This window comes from Tachypleus tridentatus, chromosome 4, assembly GCF_004210375.1.
Source record: "Tachypleus tridentatus isolate NWPU-2018 chromosome 4, ASM421037v1, whole genome shotgun sequence".
NCBI lineage: Eukaryota > Metazoa > Arthropoda > Merostomata > Xiphosura > Limulidae > Tachypleus > Tachypleus tridentatus.
In genome coordinates this window covers 16,941,309-16,965,802 of record NC_134828.1, presented here as the reverse complement: position 1 = coordinate 16,965,802, position 24,494 = coordinate 16,941,309, and the positions used below count along the sequence as shown (strand labels likewise).

The 24,494-nt window shown below is 36.3% G+C and overlaps 1 protein-coding gene across 1 annotated transcript in view; it reads right to left on the bottom strand.

The window, feature by feature from the left end:
• Positions 1-3,903: 3,903 nt before the first annotated feature.
• The window catches only part of LOC143250034 (uncharacterized), a 40,324-nt gene continuing 19,733 nt past the window's right edge, over positions 3,904-24,494 (bottom strand). Inside the window, exons 2-9 of the mRNA XM_076500671.1 lie at positions 23,499-23,607; positions 22,847-23,069; positions 20,326-20,390; positions 16,883-16,960; positions 15,419-15,601; positions 13,647-13,732; positions 5,917-6,028; positions 3,904-5,138 (exon numbers count right to left, since the gene is read on the bottom strand). Of these exons, the coding sequence (XP_076356786.1) occupies positions 5,041-5,138; positions 5,917-6,028; positions 13,647-13,732; positions 15,419-15,601; positions 16,883-16,960; positions 20,326-20,390; positions 22,847-23,069; positions 23,499-23,607 (954 nt within the window). The 3' untranslated portion in view covers positions 3,904-5,040. The remainder of the gene's footprint in view (positions 5,139-5,916; positions 6,029-13,646; positions 13,733-15,418; positions 15,602-16,882; positions 16,961-20,325; positions 20,391-22,846; positions 23,070-23,498; positions 23,608-24,494) is intronic.

Here is a 24,494-nt window from a genome sequence, read left to right as displayed (position 1 = left end):
AAACACCCGGGCCCAGGGGCAGTGGCCCCCCTGACCCCCTCTCGTCGGGCCTGTAGCGATGTACTCCTGTCTTTCACGAACATTCAGCTTAGTTGTGTTCGTACTTGTTTTATAATTCAGGTTGAACCGAATCTTTCACATTATAATTTTAACGAACCGTCAGTTCATTTTATTTTTGCAGAGAAAACGCACAGGCTAGAATAATAATTCCAAACCACTTTTCAATATTTTGATGACGAGAAACCCACATGAAATAAAAACGTATCTCAGAACGACTGGTATTGGTATTAACACTTTTATTGATAAGCAGAGAACAACGTTTCGACCTTCCTAGGTCATCTTCAGGTTAAGACTTTTTGTTTGTTTGTTTTTTTTAATTTCGCGCAAAGCTACACGAGGGCTATCTGCGCTAGCCATCCCTAATTTAGAGGTGTAAAACTAGAGGGAAGGCACCTAGTCATCACGACCCACCATCAACCCTTGGCTTATTCATTTACAAACGAATAGTGGGATTAACCGTCACATTATAACGCTTCAACTACTGAAAGGACGAGAATGCTTGGTGTTACGGGGATTCGAACCCTCGACCCTTAGATTACGAGTCGAACGCCTCAACCCACCTGGTCATGCTGGGCCTCAGGGTAAGAAAGAGAGAGTGTACAAGTGACCGTTGCCGGACAATGTCTTGTCACTTGTAAACTCTCCTTTTCTTAACCTGAAGATGACCTAGGAAGGTCAAAACGTCATTCCCTTCTTATCAATAAAATTGTTAAAACCCAAACCAGCCGTTCTGAAATACATCTTTTCAATATTATTTTCTTTTCATAACATAAGTAGTCACGAGAATGATCTGAATTTATTTCCACTTTCTCTGGAAAACTCTTCCATCTTAACTCAATAAGTTGCTTCACAAGACGAAAGCATCTAGACGAAAACGAAAAAAAATAAAACAAAAATTGTTTCACTACAGAATCTGAAACGCACGTTGATAGCAAATGAAAAACACAGCAACAAACAACTGCCGTCAACATGTTCTTCAATCATTTGATGGCACCATTTTCACACTCAGAGAATGTGAACTGGAACAATTGTATCTTGAGATAACACTAAGATTTGAAACCTAAAAGCGTTCTCGGACAAATAAAGAACTTAACGAGTCTTCTGTGTAAGTAACGGATCATATTAGGTTGAGGAATAATTCGTGAGCGTTTTTTAAATAATTTCATTCAAGCATTACATGCAAGACTATACAATACTTCAATGCATGAACACATTACACCCAAAACATTTATTATGATACTTTATTTCATGTAATACCTAGGTATATAGTATGCATTGTTTGAAACGAAATTGCAAGAAATTAAATGCGAAAAGCAGATGGTGTCGAAAATGCTCGATTTTGTCCACTTGACAGTCCATTTAATGAGCTGAAAATGAAAGCAAAAATTAAAGACATATGAAAATCAAACACACCATCTATTAGAGCAAAAAATTATCTACCAAATGACGTGAAATATTTTGCGAAAGCGTTTCATTTATGAATATATTTGTTTAACTTGAAAAAAACGCTCACGAATTATTCCTCAACCCAATAGATTACACAACTAAGTTAAAATGAGCGAACCTGTATGACACCAGAATCCTGACTAACTGTATGGGTCAACATATTACAAAGACACTGGATTCCGAACAGTGATGTGTCATGTTAAATATTAAAGTTCGATGTTGAATGATAAAGAACAATCATTGTTGCAATAGCATGGGCTTTTGGTTTGTTTGTTTTTCAAGTTTGTTTTCCAGATCTAGAAAGAAATGATTAAATAGGTCGAAACGCCATTTTTTACAAAAAACATTTTACTTTCTCGTCACGGTCTTTGTTGTCCAGTTTTTTGCGGCATAACGTCACTTCACCCCAATCACACCACAATCTCGTGCATCTGTTTATAAACGATGTTTGCTGCTGTCTTTGTGTAAAACCAATGTAAAGAAACACTGAAGATGTCGTTAAGTTTTTACATGAACCATCTTCATAATGTTGGTTTAACACTGGTTCTCGTGGTACGGATGCAGCCAGTGTATTCTAAACTGGGTTCGTTTGTAGATGTGAACACCCGTTTTTCCCCGCAATATGAACTTGGGAGTTACGGGGTTCGCGTCCCATTGGCATAAACCTTGGGTCGTAGATACATTATTAGGTCAAAGGTTATCGGTTGGTATGGTTGATTAACAATTGTCCCTCTATCTATCAGTTCACAAAGGTTAATGTAGATAACTCTCTTGTAGCTTCGTGTGATTTTTTTTTCCAACAGTAACTAAATCTTCGTTTAATGACATCTGGCATTTTAAGTTTTCGTTTTTCGTGTATCAAAGTAAAATACAACAGGTGGTAAATTATATTGATAAACAAAGTATCGCATTGCAATTCTTATCAGAGATTGTGATTTGAGAGTCGTTTGGTTAGTTTTTTTTTTTTAATTTCGCGCAAAGCTACACGAGGGCTATCTGCGCTAGCCGTTCCTAATTGAACAGTGTAAGACTAGAGGGAAGGGAACTAGCTAGTCATCACCACCCACCACCAACTCTTGGGCTACTCTTTTACTAACGAATAGTGAGATTGACCGTCACATTATAACGCCCCCCCCTGGCTGAAAGGGAGAGGATGTTTTGTGCGACGGGGATTCGAACCCGCGACTTTCGGTTTAAGAGACGAATACCTTATTTACCTGGCCGTGCCGGGACTTGTGTATAGTAGATATGTTGACATATAACAGCATAAATTCATTTCCTTCATAGATTTTACAATTACAATTTTGAATGTGTAACCAGAATAGATAAATTTTGTCTAAGCAAAAGCTTATTTGACCTTTGGGATGGTCTTTTGTCTACGCGAACTGAATTGAGTCAATGAGTTGTTTGTATTGTTTACATCAAGAGTAGGGAGGTACAAATTTAATCAAGATCAATCAGATATATTTTTGTGTCACAGAACTAGAAAGGACGTGATGCACAACTTCGAAACACAGCAAACATGAGAGTAAACAGAAAAATCCAATTATGTGGAACATCTACACCAAAACTGTTTACACTTCACTCAGTAACACCTAGCGCTTTTAGGTTGAGAATATTACTTGTGAGTTACAAAACAAAACTAAATAGATAAAACTAGTTCAAATAAGTAGACATTTTGATCAGTAAAGTCTTGGAGGTTGTCTGTCTTAGTCTTTCGGCCCGGCATGGCCAAGCGTGTTAAGGCGTGCGACTCGTAATCTGAGGGTCGCGGGTTCGCATCCCAGCTCGCCAAACATGCTCGCCCCTTTCAGCCGTGGGGGCGTTATAATGTTACGGTCAATCCCACTATTCGTTGGTAAAAGAGTAGCCCAAGAGTTGGCGGTGGGTGGTGATGACTAGCTGCCTTCCCTCTAGTCTTACACTGCTAAATTAGGGACGGCTAGCACAGATAGCCCTCGAGTAGCTTTGTACGAAATTCAAACAACAACTTAGTCTTTTATAAAGATGGCCTGGCATGGCAGAGCGCGATAAGGCATGCGCTCGTAATCTGAGGGTCGCGGGTTCGCATCCGAGTCGCGCTAAACATGCTCGCTCTCCCAGCCGTGGGGGCGTTATATAGTGACGGTCAATCCCACTTTTCGTTGGTAAAAGAGTAGCCCAAGAGTTGGCGGTGGGTGGTGATGACTAGCTGCCTTCCCTCTAGTCTTACACTACTAAATTAGGGACGGCTAGCACAGATAGCCCTCGAGTAGCTTTGTGCGAATTTCAAAACAAACAAACAAATTATAAAGATGTTAAACATGTTCCATTCAGTTTTTAATTTTTTTAATGAATGGTATACTGAGCAATAAAAATGCGAATAAATTACAGTAAATAAATACACATGACCACCTGTTTTAAATCTGCTACGTTGTCTGCTTTATTATTTATTGATTTCCTTTCGCTTGGTACAAAATACTGGAGTAACATAGCTACTTGTAAGTTACGGAGAGATAGATACTGGGTTTATTGCAAACCTTTGTTCCTGACTTGGGACAATGTGGTGCTTGAAATAAAAAACTGACACACAATAAAGGTAAAAGTTACATAACATTTAAGCGAGTTCAAGATTAAGCACATATGAAAAGAGGATTATTGGTCCAATCCCTTAAGTTTCTCTTTGATAAACAACTCAGGCTCAATCCCGGGTCAACCGCTTCAAGTCAAAACAATAGAAACTTTCAAAGACTTCACCTGGCATACTTAGTTACACTGCATTTTAAAATAAATTATCATTACGTATAATTTATATAAACGTAGCTAAGCCTTCAAAACAAATTATTTTGGGCAATAAACCGATTCCGTACGATGGAATATTTAATTATTTTCAAGACAATTGAATGTTAGACAAATGTATTGAATTTAATTAGTATGTTCTAACACATAATTCAACCAGGGACTTGTATCGTCCATAATTACACAGACAAAACACGGTCAGTTTTGACCAATATCTGTGAAAGATAGCACTTGTTTGTTTGTCTTTGAAGTCCACTGTTCTTTCGAAAATGTTTTTTTAAGCCCTTAACAACAAAGTTACATCATTGGTCCTTTCGTCTACGAAATTTACGTAGTTAGTATCGAAATATATATACATAAGTACACACATACTTATGATAATATAAATATATTTTGTACACAATCTAATATGCAATCTTGTCTCTGTGTTACTGTAACTGACTACAAAGGCCAAGAAGTAATTGCACGTCTCATTTCATAACGGATATAAATTAGTGTTAAGTTTTATTTAATATTTCCATACCTTTTACCCTTTCATAATTGATTATTCTGGTAAATAAAACGTCTCTAGAAGAATTTTATCGCATTTCTATAAAGGTGTCAAGGTGTTTATAAAGACAAATCACTCTTCGCAAGTTTAACCGGCAACCGTGAAAGGGATTCGACAAAGAGGCACTTGATGGAATCTTCTGGTCTTTCCTAGTTTCCTGTAGATGAACTGAAGGCTTCCAAATTCGTTCTTATATCTAACCCCTATCACCGAATATGTATAATGAAAGCTAAGAGAGAAGCGAATAGTAGACTTTCCGTACACGTGATCTGGGAAATTGCGTTTAAAGTATAATCACAATCACCTGCGAATAAAGAAAAGATTGGGAAAAAAAATCCCGAAAATTGATTAGAAATTCAATATATTGCAATCACATATGCAAATCAAAACTTTAATATTTTTAATTCGTTATATATTATTGCTCAGGCAAAGAAAAATAACTACCCCTACGAGCGTTAGTTATCTTTGCCATGAACTCTTGAGAGAAAAATGAACTTCCAAATATTTGCCAGAAATGATTATATAATTAATTTCTGGTATCGATCCAACTGTAAAAGGTTTTCCAATTATCTGATGAAAATAGACGGAATTTATTTGTTTAAGTTTATCTACCGTAAAATGTTTTCTGATTATATAATTCGTTTTTGTTATAAACAGTCCGCCTACCAATAATCTGATGAAAAATATTGAAAACTCAGTTTTGTAACTCGTCTGTAATATTCAATAAATAGAATGATATATAGTTCAGAAGAAAAGCATATTCAATTTTCACAAAAAGAAATGACCTATTCAAGGCAAGAGAGAACTTACACTAAAAGAAGTCATATCAATGATTTACCTGTTTACTGATACTATAAAACGAATACTGAATGAGTTCAACATCCGATAATGCTGTATAAGAAAAAACATTAAGCGTGTAGCAAACAAAAAAATATTGAAATACATTAATTCACAGAAACTATGACATGTCATTACTCATGAAAGATAAATTATGTTCGATAACGTTATCCAACTTATTAATCTATCACTACCTCTTGCTCTCCCCACATTCATCCATCTTGCCCAATGGAATGCGTACATACCTGCAGCCGTAATGTTAAAGGTCAAATTTCCTGTGATGCCAGGTTGAATACTGCGGGAACAAGTGTCGTGCAAACCCGACATCCGGGTCACCCGCGAATGAGCTGAGAAAACCTGAGACGATTATACAAATACGTGTTCAGAACGTAATTATTTTATTACATATAAGTACTTGGATATTTCAGTTGATAAACGTTAGATGTCGTTTAGTCCTCAATAAGTTACTGCGAATACTTAGAGATGAATCCAGGCAAAAAAGTAAAAAAAGACAATACAAACAGAATGGTAAACTGTTGTATTATCTTTTATCTAAGGTTAATACGTCAGTCAGTTTCAATAGGGTAATTCATACATTATTTGTGTTACCAATGTGTAGAAGTCGTGTACTGTCAGTCAATAACAGAGTTAAAATATTTTTTTTACTTTAATTACCTATCGTATATAAACAAAATCTGACTCTTACTCCTATAACTTTATTTCCTTTCATCTAAGTGATATACCTACTTAGGCTAAAATTATTCCTGTAACATTATTTCCTTTCACCTAAGTGATATACCTACTTAGGCTAAAATTATTCTGTCTTAAAATTAATTCAGATTTCATTCATAAATTTTAAACCTTACGTTATAGATAAATTAGAATAAAGTTACTTTACTAGTTACAAGTTTTTTTTCAAGTATATAAATATTGGTTAAAGCAAATAACCACATTTGACAAATACTGACAAATAGGCACCAGGCCGAGCAAATTATTGATAAGTTTTAAATTATTCAGTCTCTTAATATGGAACTGTGAACTTTATAGTATAAATTAATAAATGATCTCGAACTCATTCTAAATAAAGTCGCTGTTTGTAAAATATGTTATTTTTCATTGACTATAATCCAAAAAACAAACTATTTTTATCTTTAAAAGTTTCGCTTTATACCAAAAACAAACTGATTTCAATAATCTCGTAGACGGTACGAAAATATAAATCTTCGAAAGAACATAAAAACGCGAAGTCAAAAATAATTTAGCGTCAGGACATAAAAACAAGCAGAACCCTTGAGTATCCATTTGTTCAACGTGCGAGCTTGTATGATATACAGAGTAGAAAACGTTGTGGTCATCTAAATGAGGCTACGCATGGCCGGCTGGTTAAAGCGCTCGACTAATAATGTGAGGGTCAGATGTTCAAGTTCCTATCATCCTACTAAACGTGCTCGCCTTTTCAGCCGTCGGGGCGTTATAACGTTACAGTCAATTCTAGTATTCGTTGATAAAAGAGTAGACTACGAGTTGGCGGTGAGTGATGGTGATTAGCTGCTTTCCCTCTCGTCTTTCGATGCTAAATTAGGAAAGGTTGGCGCAAATAGTCCTCGTGCAGCTTACCGCAAATTTAAACCATCCATTTGTTTTGAATTAAAATCACCGCTAGTAAATATTTTGGTAATTTTGCTTCATTTAAAATGACAAAAAGACGAAAGAAAGATAAAAAAGAAAGCTAGTTACAAAGGTCTGAGTTGTAGGCTCTTCACTGAGAAGTCTGGCATTTGTTTAAATAATCGCCACCAATTAAAAATCATCCATTACCCGATTACAGAACGGAAATGGAGTAAAAAGCAAGACAATTAACCTTCTTAAGCAATTTAGAATATCAAATCACCCTCTCATTTTGAAACGACATACAAATGAGGCGATCACGAGCCTCGAGGAAGTTGCAATCTTGTCTCGTGGCGATTATCAGTAACTCTGGACTTAAGAAGAAAGACTACAGCTTCAGAAACTGCTTCCGGTAATTTAAGCATTAGCGAAACATATCAGTTTCAGATACTGTAGTAATCGTTACCCAACGTTTCAGTAGGGTGTAATGAAATTTAAATTCTTAGAATCTCTTGTTATGATTTTTCATCAGGAGCAAGTTGGATAAAACGATTCAAAAATAGAGTCAAATGGTTTCCATCTTAAGTAATTACATTTTAAAATAAATGGAGTGTTTAGATACATCCTTTTCATAGGAATTCGGTCCATAGTTTGGACTAAGGAGGGTGTGGCTTAGCGTTTAATTACTGTTCCCTCTCAGGAAGTTTTAACGTCCAACATTACGTTCCACAACGACTATTATGTTACTGGAACAGTAAAAACATATATATCGGTTGTAGAATTATAAATGCAAAAGGAAGGTAACTGTTATCATCTCTGGAAGATCCACCCACCGACCTACTAAACGATAGAATACATAACGAACTTTGTCACTGTCATCAAGACACAAGACATTACAGTAGTTAAACAAAATTTAAACAAAAGTTAAACGCAACTTACAGATGGCGTGGTAAGAGAACACCAACCGTAGCGACCGGAAACCTTCAACCCATATTAAATCATATTGTAGAATATTGTCAAAAACACATAATTAACATGAACTCCCCTAAAACACAAATAGTTTTAGTTTCGAAAAGAACAAACATGCTAAGAAACCCACCAAAAATGTTTATGAATGGATCGCTACTCCAGGCTGCCCAATCAGTTAAGTTCCTAGCTATTGCATATGTCTTTAAATTCAGTTGGAAACCAGTATTAACCAGTGTGAAGTGTATGTGTACTGGGAAAAAGAATGTGTGTATAGTGTGATGTAGTCCATATGTACATGTGATATTGGCACATGTCTCGCGAGTTTTGAAATTATCCCTTAAGAGATTGTGTTTTTTTTTAATTTCTCGCAAAGCTACTCGAGGGCTATCTGCGCTAGCCTTCCCTAATTTAACACTAAGATAAGAGGGAATGCAGTTAGTCATCACCACCCACCGCCAACTCTTGGACTTCTCTTTTACCAACGAACAGTGAGATTGACCGTCACATTAGAACGTCCACACGTGTGAAAGGACGAGCATGTTTGGTGCGACCGGGATTTGAACCCGCGACCCTCAGATTAACGATCTAGCCATGCTGAGCCTGTTACATAAGGTAAAAAATACATAAATCTCTCTTAGGTTAGAAGTACACAGTCTCTGTTGTTACGTTATTTTTTTTATATGAGCGTTACTTCAATCGTTATATTTTCATTTGGGATTTATACAGTCAGCTGTATTACAACTAGCGTTCATTTACATACGAGAGATATACCTCTGTTTCGGGCGTTTCGATTGTGAAAGCTTGAATTATTTTAGTGAAAAAGATCTCCGTTAAGGTTAAGAGATAGATCTGTGTTAACATATTCTGTTACGTCTTCGAGCTCGTGTCTCTTGGAAAAAAGTCCGCCTTTGATGTTTACATGCAGCACAAAGTTTATTTCATAAATAAGCCCACGACTGTGTTTATTTACCTACATTTACAAACATCAATATGTTTGTGAGATAAGGTTACGGTGGTATTAAGAGTTTTCTTCCCAAGTGTTGTTACGACATCTTGTGTGTTATTTAGAGTTTTGGTGTTGTACAGTATATTCCACGAATATGTTTTCGACTGCTTGCATACATGTATTTTCGTTATCTGTGTTTTCCATTGTGTTGTTTTGATCACTTTCTCTCTTTGCATCTTTGTCGTTGTTATCTTGTGTTTTCTCTTCCTCTATTGCCCTTTGTTATAGATCTCTCCCTCTCTCTATTTTGGCGCGTGTCAACAGCGTATGTCTTTGATGGTCGTTGTTCGCTTTCTTGAGTAGGTTGTGTGGGTTGTTTAATAATTGCTTGTGGGTTACTTATTTGTTATTCAGTTGGATGTTTAATGTTGTGTATCTGAGCTTTGATTGCTTTCTATTTAATGTTTTATTAATAGTTAGCTATATGTTCTTCATTGAAATTGCAAGAATGTGGCATTTTTTTCCCTTTTTTTTGTACATTCTTTATTTTGTGGTTTCTCCCTCACAACCCACGTAGCGTAGTAGCAATTTGCATGCTGCGGCAACTTGGCTGTAACACTGTTAATAAAAGCACTGCGTTACTAACACGGCCTGAAAATTGGTGGTAACCGAGGATAACACCGTTTGCTATCGGGCCTCCGACGTCCCGTGCTCCGTCCACTTGTATTTTAATTAAATTATCTGAATTTTGCGACTTATCTGATATGAATCCCTCCACATTTTTGTGTGTAATGTTTGTGAGATTTCCTTTAATACATTCAATAGAGATCTTAAGTTAACTTTTCTTATCACCAAACCTTATGGTTTACTTCTTGGTAGGTAAACACTTGTTTTCTCTGGAGAGAATGCGTCTTGGGGTTATTCTTTGGGCAGATAGTTAAGGTCGAACATTTTCTCCCCTCAAACTAGGACGACCCCTAGAATAGGCGTTTGATACCAGTAATTGTGACCTTTTGGCTTACAGCCTTTTATTTCTGACGCGAATTACGATCAAGTATGAACTCGGAACGTTTTCTATCACAGTGGTGTGCTTTGGTGAATTTCACCTCGTGTTTAATATTTGTGGCGACGTTTGCGCCCTTATATCCCTAAAAGCAACATTTAAATGTTCCGGGCATGTACTAAGAAAACCATGGTGCCATGCGCAAATGCGAATTATTCAGGAATACGGCGCTAGAATGACGTGGATAATACTGTGATGTAGTGACTTATATTACGATTGAAGCTTGTATTATCTCACGTAATAAAAGTCAGGTAAAGTTAAACAATATATTCACATTTTGATAAATTACACTACTGCACATCTCTATAATATTTACGTGACTACATGCGTAAAACATTCAGCGTCTAAATCACTGCTTCGACTGTTGTATTCCAGATGGCATGGTGAGTGTTGGTATTGTGCGAAAACCCTCGTCAGTACACTGGATATAGCAGATTTAATGTGTCTGCCATATAACATCTTATGTTTTGCTTTAACTCGTGCGTTCTTTCAATAATTGCATAAAATGTACACGAGATGACAGCACATACTAAATGATAATGTACAGCATGGGTGGCAAAACCGCGACTCGCGAGCCACATGCTGCTCTTTGACATATGATGTGACGCTCGCGGAAATATGTTGGATAAACTCCTTTTTACATCATAATTAATACAGAAAGTAAAAAAAAAATTAAGCTTTATAATTACGCAGGAACTGTACTGGACCGGTAATTGCACAAGCCAGTACTGACAATGTTACTTTTAGTAGGCGTGGCTTGCGATCGCGTGATTGTGGCGTGTGTGGCTGTGTTGCGGGTAGTGAAAATAACGAAGTGTTGCTGTGATACTGGAAGCTGTAGAGTTTGGTTGCGTTGCGCTTATTGTTTCTTTTCACTTTAATTTTTTAGAAGTGTCTGAAAATTTTGTGAAGGAAGATGGCGTCATCAAATTGTAAGAAACGAAAGTATGAAGAAGACAGAAATTTTAAGCCAGAGTGGGAGGAAAATTTTGCATTCACCGTTAAAGGAGGTAAACCTTTGTGTCTTATCTGTAATGTGTTACACAGTCATTATAAAACCAGTAACTTGAAACGTCACTATAAAACAAATCACCTAAATCAGAATAACGGAAAAAACAAGTTAACTGTGTTAAAATCATCACTATACAGCCAGCAGACACTGTTGACAACGTTCAGTAAGGAAGCTGATAAAAAAGACTGAAGCTAGTTTTGTTATATCATGGAATATTGCTCGCGCTAAATGCCCATATGATGAATATGTTAAGAAGAATACAGCTGAAGTTGTTGCGGTGTTAGATCCAAATAACACAAAACTTCAGCGACTAATAGTACAAACACCAGATTCAAGCCACACTACAGAGAGACGAATCTCCCAGATCAGTGATGTTGCAGGCAAAATGCGAAATGTTTTAAAGAATTGCCTTGCATTCAGCTTAACCCTTGACGGATCTACAGACATACAAGACAACCCACAACTGTTCGTTATGTTTCCTCTGATGTAACTGTGAAAGAAGAGATGTTGGATACTTCGTGACACTAAAAGAAACAATTCGTGGTGTTGATATTAAAAATGCGCTAGACAGAACCTTAACAAATGTTGATATTTAACTGGAAAAACATCAATGTTGCAACAGATGGAGCACCTGCAATGGCGGGGAAAATACAGGATAAATTACACTTACAAAAAGTGATCCTAACTTTCCAGAGTTTCATTCAGTTCATTGTATTGTTCATCTGGCAGCCAGATACTTCAAGTATGAAGATGTTATGAAATTTGTTCTTGAAATTGTCAATTTCATACGTTTAAATGTGAAGACCCACCAAAAATATTATTGAAGATAAATCCAGTGATTTCTCTTTCTACTGCATTGTGAGGTGGCTTAAATAGGTTTGTGGATCTGTTGGAGCCTATTATTACTTTTCTTGAAGAAAGGAAAAGATTATATCGTCAACTGGGAAATGATAAATGGATGAAAGATCTGATGTTCCTTACTGGTATAATGAATCATCTACAAACTCTCAACTTGGCACTCCATAGGAAGGATAGGATTGTTTCTGATCTTACTCAGACAATTTTCAGCTTTCAGAATAAAGTAAGACTTTTCCAAAAAGACATGTTGTCAAAAAACTTCAGTTATTTTCCCAATCTCAAAAGGAGAGTAAATCCATTCCTTGATACCGAAATAAAAGACCACAAACTTGAAGAATACAAAGATAAATTACAAGGACTGCTTGATAATTTCGTAGACAGGTTTGAGGACTTGCAGAAGCGGAAACCCTGCTTCGCCTTTTTTGTAAATCCATTCATGGTTGATGCGATCAATAATGGTTGTCCAATTCTCGAACCTCTGGTTACAGAATCATCTGTTGTGGAAATGTAACTAATAGAACTACAGGAGGACCTGGGTCTAAAGATGATCCATAAATCCTATTCTACAATTGAGTTCTGGAAACAAGTTCCAGAAATAAAATATCCTGAACTGAAAAAAACCAGTGTGCAACTCATGTCAACATACTGCTGTGAATTACTGTACTCTGTAATAAAGTTTGTGAAGTCGAAGCATCATATAATCCTTACAAATCAATACCTGACGCAGCTAATTTGTACAGCTTTGACAACATATCAACCGGAATTTCAACGACTCACCATCAAGATGGAAACTCACAAGAGCTCTACTAGCAGAAAACAGCCTGATAATTGTGAGAATGTCAGAAAAATATTTGACAAGAGTAAAATTTTGTAAAGTGGTATCTGAGTAAAACATCTCTAGTTTTATTGTTTTACATATTTACCTCCATGTTATGACCAGATATTTACTGAGAAAATAAATATCATGAAAAATATCTGTTTTAACCCTTTTATTTTTGTCATTTAATGTTAATAAAATGCAAATTTGCATACATTTCTTAGATGTTTCCGTAGTTCATTAACATATTAAAAATACTCTCAATATAGTTAAAACAATCAGCCAGGATTTTGAAAACATTTGGTATATATATAAAATTAATCGTTTAAAAACTATATGCATGAGAAGGCAGCTAGAGAAGCTAAGCTTCACGTATCTTTGCACGGAAATTATAAGCAAATAAACAGTCAAAGTATTTTTACATACTTTTTATTTACATTGATATAAAATATCCTTTTGAAAAACGAATAATCGATTAATAGAAGCCACATTTCGAGTAAACTATTAAAGCTAAGCCTAAGAGACACTAGTTTATAACTAAACAGGTAGAGCTAAGCCTACGAGAAACTAAATTATAACTAAATTGTTAAACCTAATTCCAAGAGAAACTAGCTTATTTATAACCTGTTACAGCTGTATACCTTATAGAAATTCACTTATAAATAATCTATTAAAAGCTAAAAAACACGGACATGGACTTACAAAGCAATACTTTCTTCGTGATTCCCTAAGTCCAGTTACAAGGTACGTTCTTCCGTTTTCTTCCCAAGCTCCATGACACTGGAAACCTAAATAATAATAATTATAATAAATACAGAAATACAAAATAACGTTTAAAAACTTTGTTTCAAGTTTGAGACGTATATAAATTATATAAATTACAAACAGTGTTCAATTCACGATAAAGGTTACAAACAGTGATAAATGTGTGATATATGTTGTTTTAATTAAATTTATCAATAAAAGTATAAATTTCAAAATAATTTTCGTGCGCCCACCCCACTCAGTGACAGAGTGGTACGTCTGCAGACTTACCACGCTAGAAAACGGGTTTCGATACCCGTGGTGGGTAGAGCACAGATAGCTCACTGTAAAATTGTGCTTAATAACAAATAATAAATTTTAAAAAATATTTCTTAATATAACGTAGAACTTGTTAATTACGTTTTCTAACTGCATAGTTGGCCCGGCATGGCCAGGTAGTTAAGGTACTCGACTCGTAATCCGAGGGTCGTGGGTTCGAATCCCTGTCGCACCAAACATGCTCGCCATTTCAGCTGTGGGGGCGTTATAATGTGACGGTCAATCCCACTATTCGTTGGTAAAAGAGTAGCCCAAGAGTTGGCGGTGGGTGGTGATGACTAGCTGCCTTCCCTCTAGTCTTACACTGCTAAATTAGGGACGGCTAGCACAGATAGCGAAATTCCCAAACAAACAAACAATACTAAGGTTTAATATACAAGCAATAACAGGACAACTGTTCCATTCATACAGAGTCGTATAAGACTTAAAACATTGTTAAACTGTGTTGAGAACCAGCACATGGTTATAAGACTCAAAACACCGTTAAACTGCGTTGAGAACCAGCACGTGGTTATAAGACTCAAAACACCGTTAAACTGCGTTGAGAACCAGCACGTGGTTATAAGACTCAAAACACCGTTAAACTGCGTTGAGAACCAGCACGTGGTTATAAGACTCAAAACACCGTTAAACTGTGTTGAGAACCAGCACGTGGTTATAAGACTCAAAACACCGTTAAACTGTGTTGAGAACCAGCACGTGGTTATAAGACTCAAAACACCGTTAAACTGCGTTGAGAACCAGCACGTGGTTATAAGACAAACATTCCGTCGTCCTTGACAAGTATGCCCGTTAACTACAACAAGGAAAATATATTTCGTGACTTACGTTACGCACGTGGATTTCAGAATTAGAATGTTTAAGTATTTTGAACTGAAAGGGTTCGAAGCTACAAGCTTTATATTGATTTCGTCGTATATCAAATACTAATGTAACATTCTCAACGTGAATATGGAACAGGGTTGAATTAGCTTTCGTTCTGAGTTTAACAGTGGAAGTCCTTCTGTATAACCGATAAACGTATTGTAATTACTTGATTCAGGCACACCTCAGTACCTTGAAAACTACCGTGTAATAACCTCTTAAAAATTACCAATACAATTTAAACACTTCCAAGACAAACAATAAGACGGACATATTTCTTACTCTTAAAAGTACCGATAAACCTTAAATATTCTAAGCACAAACAACAGAGCGTAGTTATGACCAGGATAGTACCAACACAGCTTAAATAGTTCAAAATATTTTACCAAACCGTTTTCAATTACGTAAAACACTCACATTTACATTCACAAACCAAGTGCATGTTTTTCTTTGTGTTGTTTTTTTTATATAGTGACGTTCATTAGATTCGATTTTCACATGACAACAAAATAGGAACATATTCTCACGTTTCAAGTCTCGGTAAGATGCACATGTTGTGAGAAATTCCAAGGTGCTATCGCTTCTGCAGCCAACCACAGCGGTTGAGTACTGGGTGCACTTGTCCGGCAAAGAGCTAAGCCTACCTGTCTCTACTCGAAGACCATTCGTTTCTGCCAGTGCTGGACACAGCTTCGTACGAGGAGTTGAAGCTGTTAAGACAAAAGACATGCATGATAGTTTATGGTGTTGTCTTGAAAAGGTTATGGAGAAAACATATCAGAAATAAAGCTTTAACCATTTATATTGTTAACCGTTACATCGTATAAAAATATTGGTTTGGTTTGTTCTGAATTTCTCGCAAAGCTGCACAAGGGCTATCTGCGCTAGCCGTCCCTACGTTAGCAGTGTGAGACTAGAGGGAAGGCAGTTAGTCATCACCATCCACCGCCAACTCTTGGACTACTCTTTTACCAACGAATAGTAGGAGTGACCGTTACTTTATAACGCTCGCACGGCTGAAAGGGCGACCATGTTTGGTGTGACGGAGATTCAAACTCGGAACCCTTAGAATACGAGTCGAGTGCCTTAACCACCTGGTTACGCCGGGCCGTAAAAACAAAAAATGGTTAAAACTCTTGTGTAGTTTGAAACACGGACTCGGTCTGGGCAGGTGGTAAAAGTGCTCGTAATTTCAGGGTCGCGGGTTCGAGTCCCCATGACACCAAACATGCTCGCCCTTTCAGCCGTGGGAGCATTATTAAGTTACGGTCAATCCCACTAGTCTTTGGTAAAAGACTAGCTCAAGAGTTGGCGGAGGGTGTTGAAGACAAGCTACCTTCTCTCTAGTCTTACACTGCAGAAATTAGGGACGACTGGTGCAGATTGCTCTCGAGTAGCATTGCGCGAAATTCAGAAAACAAACAAAACATTTTGAGAAGCTGTACTATCTGTTCGATGTGTTGGGTTACTTCTCAGTTTAAATATTAGAGATATTTCATTTTCACTTTCGATAATTAATGGCACAAGTCGGTGTTACATGGCCAGAGATTTAATCATCTCTGTGATTTTTCAATAACATGAAATGATTGGACTGCTCACGCACGATCCAACCTACATAGTGAAGAAATGTCTCCCTATACTGAACGTTAGATTTATCCCAGCTACGGTACCCTAGCTGTTCATATTACTCAACAGTTATTTAGAAACTCCCATCCTCATTTCTTCGATTATTTCGAATCTATAACCTGAAACTTACGAAGAAAGCAACGTTTCTTCCCGAAATGTACCTTCGACTCATTCTCGTGTATCCCGACACCCGAGGCGAGTCCTTCTATGTGTGTGTATCTATACATAATACGGGGGTCCATGGTAATAGAAAACATCATTCAAAGCGGGTCTTATGTATCACTGTCATTGTCAGTCTACTTTCCTAGACTAAGCCTAGTTTGTTTGTTTTTTCATAAATCAAGACACGGTAAGTCGATACTTACTCACTAAAGTGATGTACTCCTGGGGACCGGAAACACGTACCGGGGGACAAGCGTCTTCGGCTCTTCTAACAAAACTTCCTAGTTGAATACAACGTTAACACTCATTAAATTGGTTTGCTTATATTCCAAACAAGCAATACCATCAGTTTCATTCTGTGCAATTAAACTTAACGCAAATTATGCATAACAGAAGTTTCCAATTGGAAGTCTGGACTATAAACAAAATTGGATGATTCATTTAGTTTCGTTGGTTCACTTCCGCGAGCTTCGAAATACAGCAACACTGGAGAGAGATAGAAATTTAACCAAATTTATTTATCTAATTAGCGCCACCCTTCGTCAAGCAATGAATGTGTTTTGCATCGTTAGATTGTTCTTGGAATCAGGATTTTCCACATAGCTGATAGTTCATCAGTCTTGGAGATATTATTTCTACCTTCCACTCATGTAAGCTTACTTGTTTAATATACGTACATGCACATGTATTATTTACTTTTTTCCACAGTGGAAAAAAATACTAAACGTCTTCTAAGGCTGTGGTAATTTTAACATTTGTATAGTTACAATGCAGTGTATTTTATAATTAATTAGACAAATTAGATCCCATACGTTTAACTGATATACCTAGTATTTGGAAAAAAAAAATGCTGTTTTTAGATAAATAATTGAAAGATAAAATTAAATATATTTGTTGTGAAAATCACGTGGTGTCCTAATGTTTCAGAACGTTTTATGTCTAGAGGGAACATATAGATGACCATGTTAATAAACCTGGAGTTTGTGTAACGAAGGTTTATGGTAATTTTTGGAATTAATTTTCAATAAAATTCGAATTACGTTCACCTGATTGTTAATTATCTACATACATCTTAAGAAATTAAAAAAAATGTTACTATAGAGATGACTAGGACACAGCAGACAACGACACAATGTATTTAAATTGTTAGACATGTTTAGAAAGCATTTGTTCCTAAACGACTTCGATATTTACACAAGAAAGTTCCGTAATGTCTAACCAAACACTAAATTTCTGGTTCCCTAATGTCTAACCAAACACTAAATTTCTGGCTCCGTAATGTCTAACCAAACACCAAATGTCTGGTTCCGTAATGTCTAACCAAACACCAAATGTCTGGCTCCGTAATGTCTAACCAAACACCAAATGTCTGGTTCCGTAATGTCTAACCAAACACCAAATGTCTGGTTCCGTAATGTCTAACCAAACACCAAATGTCTGGTTCCGTAATGTCTAACCAAACACCAAATGTCTGGCTCCGTAATGTCTAACCAAACACCAAATGTCTGTCTCCGTAATGTCTAACCAAACACCAAATGTCTGGCTCCGTAATGTCTAACCAAACACCAAATTTCTGGTTCCGTAATGTCTAACCAAACACCAAATGTATGGTTCCGTAATGTCTAACCAAACACCAAATGTCTGGCTCCGTACTGTCTAACCAAACACTAAATGTCTGGTTCCGTAATGTCTAACCAAACACCAAATTTCTGGTTTCGTAATGTCTAACCAAACAATAAATTTCTGGTTCCGTAATGTCTAACCAAACAATAAATTTCTGGTTCCGTAATGTCTAACCAAACACCAAATTTCTGGTTCCGTAATGTCTAACCAAACACTAAATTTCTGGTTCCGTAATGTCTAACCAAACACCAAATGTCTGGTTCCGTAATGTCTAACCAAACAATAAATTTCTGGTTCCGTAATGTCTAACCAAACAATAAATTTCTGGTTCCGTAATGTCTAACCAAACACCAAATGTCTGGTTCCGTAATGTCTAACCAAACACCAAATTTCTGGTTCCGTAATGTCTAACCAAACACCAAATTTCTGGTTCCGTAATGTCTAACCAAACACCAAATTTCTGGTTCCGTAATGTCTAACCAAACACCAAATTTCTGGTTCCGTAATGTCTAACCAAACACCAAATTTCTGGTTCCGTAATGTCTAACCAAACACCAAATGTCTGGCTCCGTACTGTCTAACCAAACACCAAATGTCTGGCTCCGTACTGTCTAACCAAACACCAAATTTCTGGTTTTGTAATGTCTAACCAAACACCAAATTTCTGGCTCCGTATTGTCTAACCAAACACTAAATGTCTGGTTCCGTAATGTCTAACCAAACACTAAATGTCTGGTTCCGTAATGTCTAACCAAACACTAAATGTCTGGTTCCGTAATGTCTAACCAAACACCAAATTTCTGGTTCCGTAATGTCTAACCAAACACCAAATTTCTGGTTCCGTAATGTCTAACCAAACACCAAATGTCTGGCTCCGTAATGTCTAACCAAACACCAAATGTCTGGCTCCGTACTGTCTAACCAAACACTAAATGTCTGATTCCGTAATGTCTAACCAAACACCAAATTTCTGGTTCCGTAATGTCTAACCAAACACCAAATTTCTGGTTCCGTAATGTCTAACCAAACACTAAATTTCTGGTTCCGTAATGTCTAACCAAACACCAAATTTCTGGTTCTGTAATGTCTAACCAAACACCAAATGTCTTGTTCCGTAATGTCTAACCAAACACTAAATTTCTGGTTCCGTAATGTCAACATCCTATTTTGCGATTCCTACCTCTGCTAGAAAAGTGCTATTTTTGTAGCGTATACAGTTACACATGTTTTACATAAGTAAACATTTCGATAAGCTTACTTAAAGTAGAAACATTTCCACCAAATATGTTGGAAATATAAACAGCAGTTTGTTTTCTTTCAAATAGAGAAGATGTCAAATGAATTACATTTTAAATAAAAGTACCTCTTAAAATATTGAAATCCACAAAATACTAAAGTTTTTTAATAGACATTTAAACCAATCAATGGTTAAAAGTAATTATTACAACAACGATTTCCTTTTGCACAATAATAAGTAAAATTATTCAATATAACTTAAAGCCAAGTAGTTAGGGTAAACTTCTTACCATCATCAAGGCAAATTTCTGATCGTTACTCGTAATGTAACAAGCTTTACAATTTAAACCAATAAACTATTGTAAAAGACATTCAACATGGCTTCTCGTCAGATTGAAGAATATGAAAACCATTCACTGAGTGACATAGAAGTAAAAATATTCGATGGTCATGTGACAGTTTACATTTCAAAAGAGAAGATCGCGCCATCTACATATTTTTTTATTTTCTAATTATTCATCCTTATTTAAAATCAAATTGTTTCTGGCGTGTTGCATTATTTCAAATATTTTTCAAACATTTATAGCAGTCATAATATTGGTTGATCCAAAATAATTGTTTTTCCCCACTGTATAAAATGTCCAGTACAAACTATATGCTTATCTAATGAACAGTTCTCAGGTATGTTTTCTAACATTTCTGTCACGTTAATTTATTCAAAACTCAAATTTCTTACAGATTAACCACAGTTAAATATGATAAATCAAAGTGTATTGGGTGATCTTACCAATTTGCAGTTCAGTGATGTGTTTGTCCCTACGGTGGAAACTCAAACACACAAATCCATTGTTACTGAAAACCAACCAAATACAAGAGATTAGTGTCGCATCTATCATTAATAAAAACAAACCAAATACAAGTGATTAGTGTCGCTTCTATTATTAATAAAAACAAACCAAGTACGTGGCATGTGGTCCGGCATGGTCAGGTGGGTTAAGGCACTCGACTCGTAATCTGAGAGTTGCGGGTTCGATTCCCCGTCACACCAAACATGCTCGCCTTTTCAGCCATGGGGGCGTTATAATGTGACAGTCAATCCCACTATTCGTTGGTAAAAGAATAGCCTAAGAACTGGTGGTGGATGGTGTTGACTAGCTACCTTCCCTCTAGTCTTACACTGCTAAATTAGGGACAGTTAGCACAGATAGCCTTCGTGTAGCTTTGCGCGAAATTCAAAAAGCAACAAACACGTGGCGTGTTTCGTACTTCCAATTAATGCGCTTATAAATTTGTTAACTTACATCATGTAGAGAAACGGGAGATGATGGAACTTGCATTTCACATAACGTTTAGAAGTTTCCGCTTATTAGAGGAACACTCTTTTACTCAGAAAACAGCTCTCTTCAACAAAACAAGAAGACAGTGCAACTGATTGGTTGGGTTTGTTTGAATTTCAAGCAAAGGTACACGTCTGCGATTGCCGTCCCTAACTTAGTTTTGAAAGACTATACGGAAGGCAGATAGTCATCACCATCAGTTCTTGGACTCCTAATTTACCGAGAAATTGTGGGATTCACCCTCTCATTATAACACCCCTCGGTTGAAAAGTATCACCGGGATTCGAATCAGGAAAAGAAGATTACAAGACAAACGTTTTAACTACCTGGCCAAGCCGGATCTTAGAAATATCATACTGATGTGTACATTTTGAAATACCCTGTTATATGCCTTTTTTTTTTTTTTCTTTCTTGAGAATTTACAGATAGTTGTATGAAAAGTAATGTTATTAATACACCTCTAAAATAAACAGAACAGCTTATGAAGCTTAAGTTTTGTAGTTTTATATCAGTCAAGTTCATTTGTTTTTAGTTTGCTTGTAGCCCAGTTTTTTGTTTGAGTCAACAGGATTTGTAGCAAATCGAAACGGCTTGGCTTTTCCGCCTAATAAAATATCACTGACTAACTTCCGGTCAAAATGAATTATTTCCGGTTATCAAGAAACGCGATCTCCTCCTGAGAAAAGATTTGCTCTGGTATTATTTTTCATCATTCTACGCCAAACTGCTCGTGAGTTATGGCTAGTGACGTACAAGCTTTATAAGGACATCTATATACACGCACGTCATTTCCTTTTCAGTTAACGTTATTGTGGTTCTGTCATAATTATTTGCTGAGAGCATTGCTACAAGCCTGGTCGATACGATGAGCTATAAGCTGTAAGAAGTCTGCGAATTGTAAAAAATTTCTTTAAAGCGTAAGCCTTCTAATCTATTTTGATTTAAAAAAACAATTTCAAAAATTTATATAAATCCCATTGAAGACAGAAAAACAAACAATCTTAATAATTCTGTTTACAATTGTAGAAATTGTTTAATTTCTTGGGCTCATAAAACACGTTGATTTCAAAATCGCAAATAAATTTTTTTTTATAAGGTTTGCTTTCACCAAAATTCACGCAAAGCTACTCGAGGGCTATCTGCGCTAACCGTCCCTAATTTAACAGTGTAAGACAAGAGGGAAGGCAACTAGTCATCACCATTCACCGCTAATTCGTGAGCTACTCTTTTACCAACGAATAGTAAGATTGACCGTAACATTATGACGTACCCACGGCTGAAAGGGGCGAGCATGTTTGGTGTGACGGGGAATCGAACCCGCGTTCAGTACTGTTAAATTAATTTGATGTATTCATTAAAATGTTTAATGGGTCTAATTGTACTAGTTTTTCTAAATTTATATTGCATAGTTGTAAATTTTTTCGCAAGCTTCCCAGTGATACAGCGACATGTCTGCGGACTCGCATCGTTAGAAACTGGATTTCGATACCCGTGGTGGGACAGAGCATAGGTAGCCTATTGTATAATTATGTGCTTACTTCCAAACAAAACCTATTTTGTAGAGATTGTTTAGCATTACTAGCCAAAAATTTGCAATTAGAAATAATCTAAAGTCTCCTAAGCTGGCCGAAATTTGAGACATTATTGGGATTATGGCCGAAAATACCGTTAACAGCGAAGGTATCCAGCCGATGAAGCAATAGATTCTAGTCTTTGTAAGTGATAACGTAAGAACCACCTTGTAGCCAGTTAGCTGATTACCAGTTTTATTTCTCGTTTCGTACTAAACAGGTTTCTTGCACTGATCAGTTGTTTTGTTATGTTATTGATCAACTGTAGTCACATCGATTAATGTTTAGCTACAATCTCTGTAGATAGCTTGCTTTGGTAAGAGGTTATTGATAGCATTTATATGTATATATATATATAAATTTTATTAATTGAAATAATTAATACGAGAGAAATTATCACCATCCAGAAGAGCTGTAGGCTACCACAACCGTTTTATTGGAAGTGTGAACCACTTCTTCAGTACAAGTCACTTTAGAATCCTCATAAGCAGGATCACGGTGGCTTATTCGAAAGCTAGAATTCCAGTGGCTAAAAATGTAGGACTTGCTATCGTCAAGGGTATGCCAGCGATGGTGAGCCGTGACCCATCTAGGGAATTGACATTTTATGTCAGGATATCCACCTGTTCAATTCAAATACAAAATAAAAAATCTAAGTGTTTAATGGCAAGGAATATATTTATGTTGCCAACTGATTAAATACAAAATATTCTGAACACAACTTTAGTTAATATATTTTCTGTAATAATAAAATCTCCGGCGGTATATTTTTAGACGTTTCACAAAATAACGATTTCATCAAGTCATAAAATGAGAATTACGTTATTGCGTCAACACCTAAACAAAACTCACTGATAATAAAGAACTTTTAGAAGACTGAAAAACACGTTTCTATAATATAATATAATATAATATAATATAATATAATATAATATAATATAATATAATATAATATAATATAATATTTAATTTGCTATGGTATGGAAAGTGTTGAGTTGGGAATGGATGATTGAATTAACTTCTTATTAATCATTTAAAAATTAATAACATACTCTGAGTTAGACGCAAGGTCCGATAGCCCTCTCGTGGTGAAACAAGGCCATCACACGTAGCATCAGCTGACTGTGACAGAATGTAACTGTCAGGAAGGCTGTCATAAATCTGTTGAAATGAAACAACGATTTAGTTGTTGTAAATCTTTCAGGTAACACACTGTTCACAACACAAAATGATGGTTTTAATCATTGACGTTTATGAACAGAACGCATGAAATGTTGGAAAACATCATGGTTATAACAGTCGTGACGTAAAACAAATATTAAAGAAATTTACGGTGTCTCGAGCGTTGAGTGGTTTAAATATTTTTTGCTCAATATAACGAGATTAACATTTTCTGTTTTATGGCTGTCATGCAAAAAAATTCTACCACTAAAAGATACACAACTTTTTCAATTCGTTTGTTTCGAAATTATAACTGAAAACGAAGAACACGAGCGACCAACACGCTGGGCTGCGTATCGTAAGGTCCTGAGCTCGAGTCCACAACGTGCCACTAGACATGGTCCATGTTTTTATCATTAGTCCACGGTAAATGTGGCATTTCCATTACTTTGTTGCCCCCGCTAATACAGCGGTATGTCTCCGGGTTTACAACGCTAAAATCAGGGGTTCGATTCCCCTCGGTAGACTCAGCAGATAGCCCGATGTGGCTTTGCTATAAGAAAACAAACACCCATTACTTTGTTTAAAAAAAGTTGCTGTATGGGCAGTGCTGATTTTTAATGCTGTTCTTCCGGTAAACAGTTCAAAGTTAAGCCTAAGCAAATACTAACTCACTCTTAAACTAAGCCTATTTGTTATGGTGCCTTACAGGCTTATTCAATCGTAGAGGCTACGCCGAGCTTTAGAAGTCTCTGAGTGGCTGTCTAGCTCATGTGTCGCATGAAGTGTCATTCATTTTCAAAAGAACAAGTACCATACCACAGTACGAATCATTCTATAATGGAACTCTTGCTTATATGATACTAGAAACAATTCTTTTTTATTAC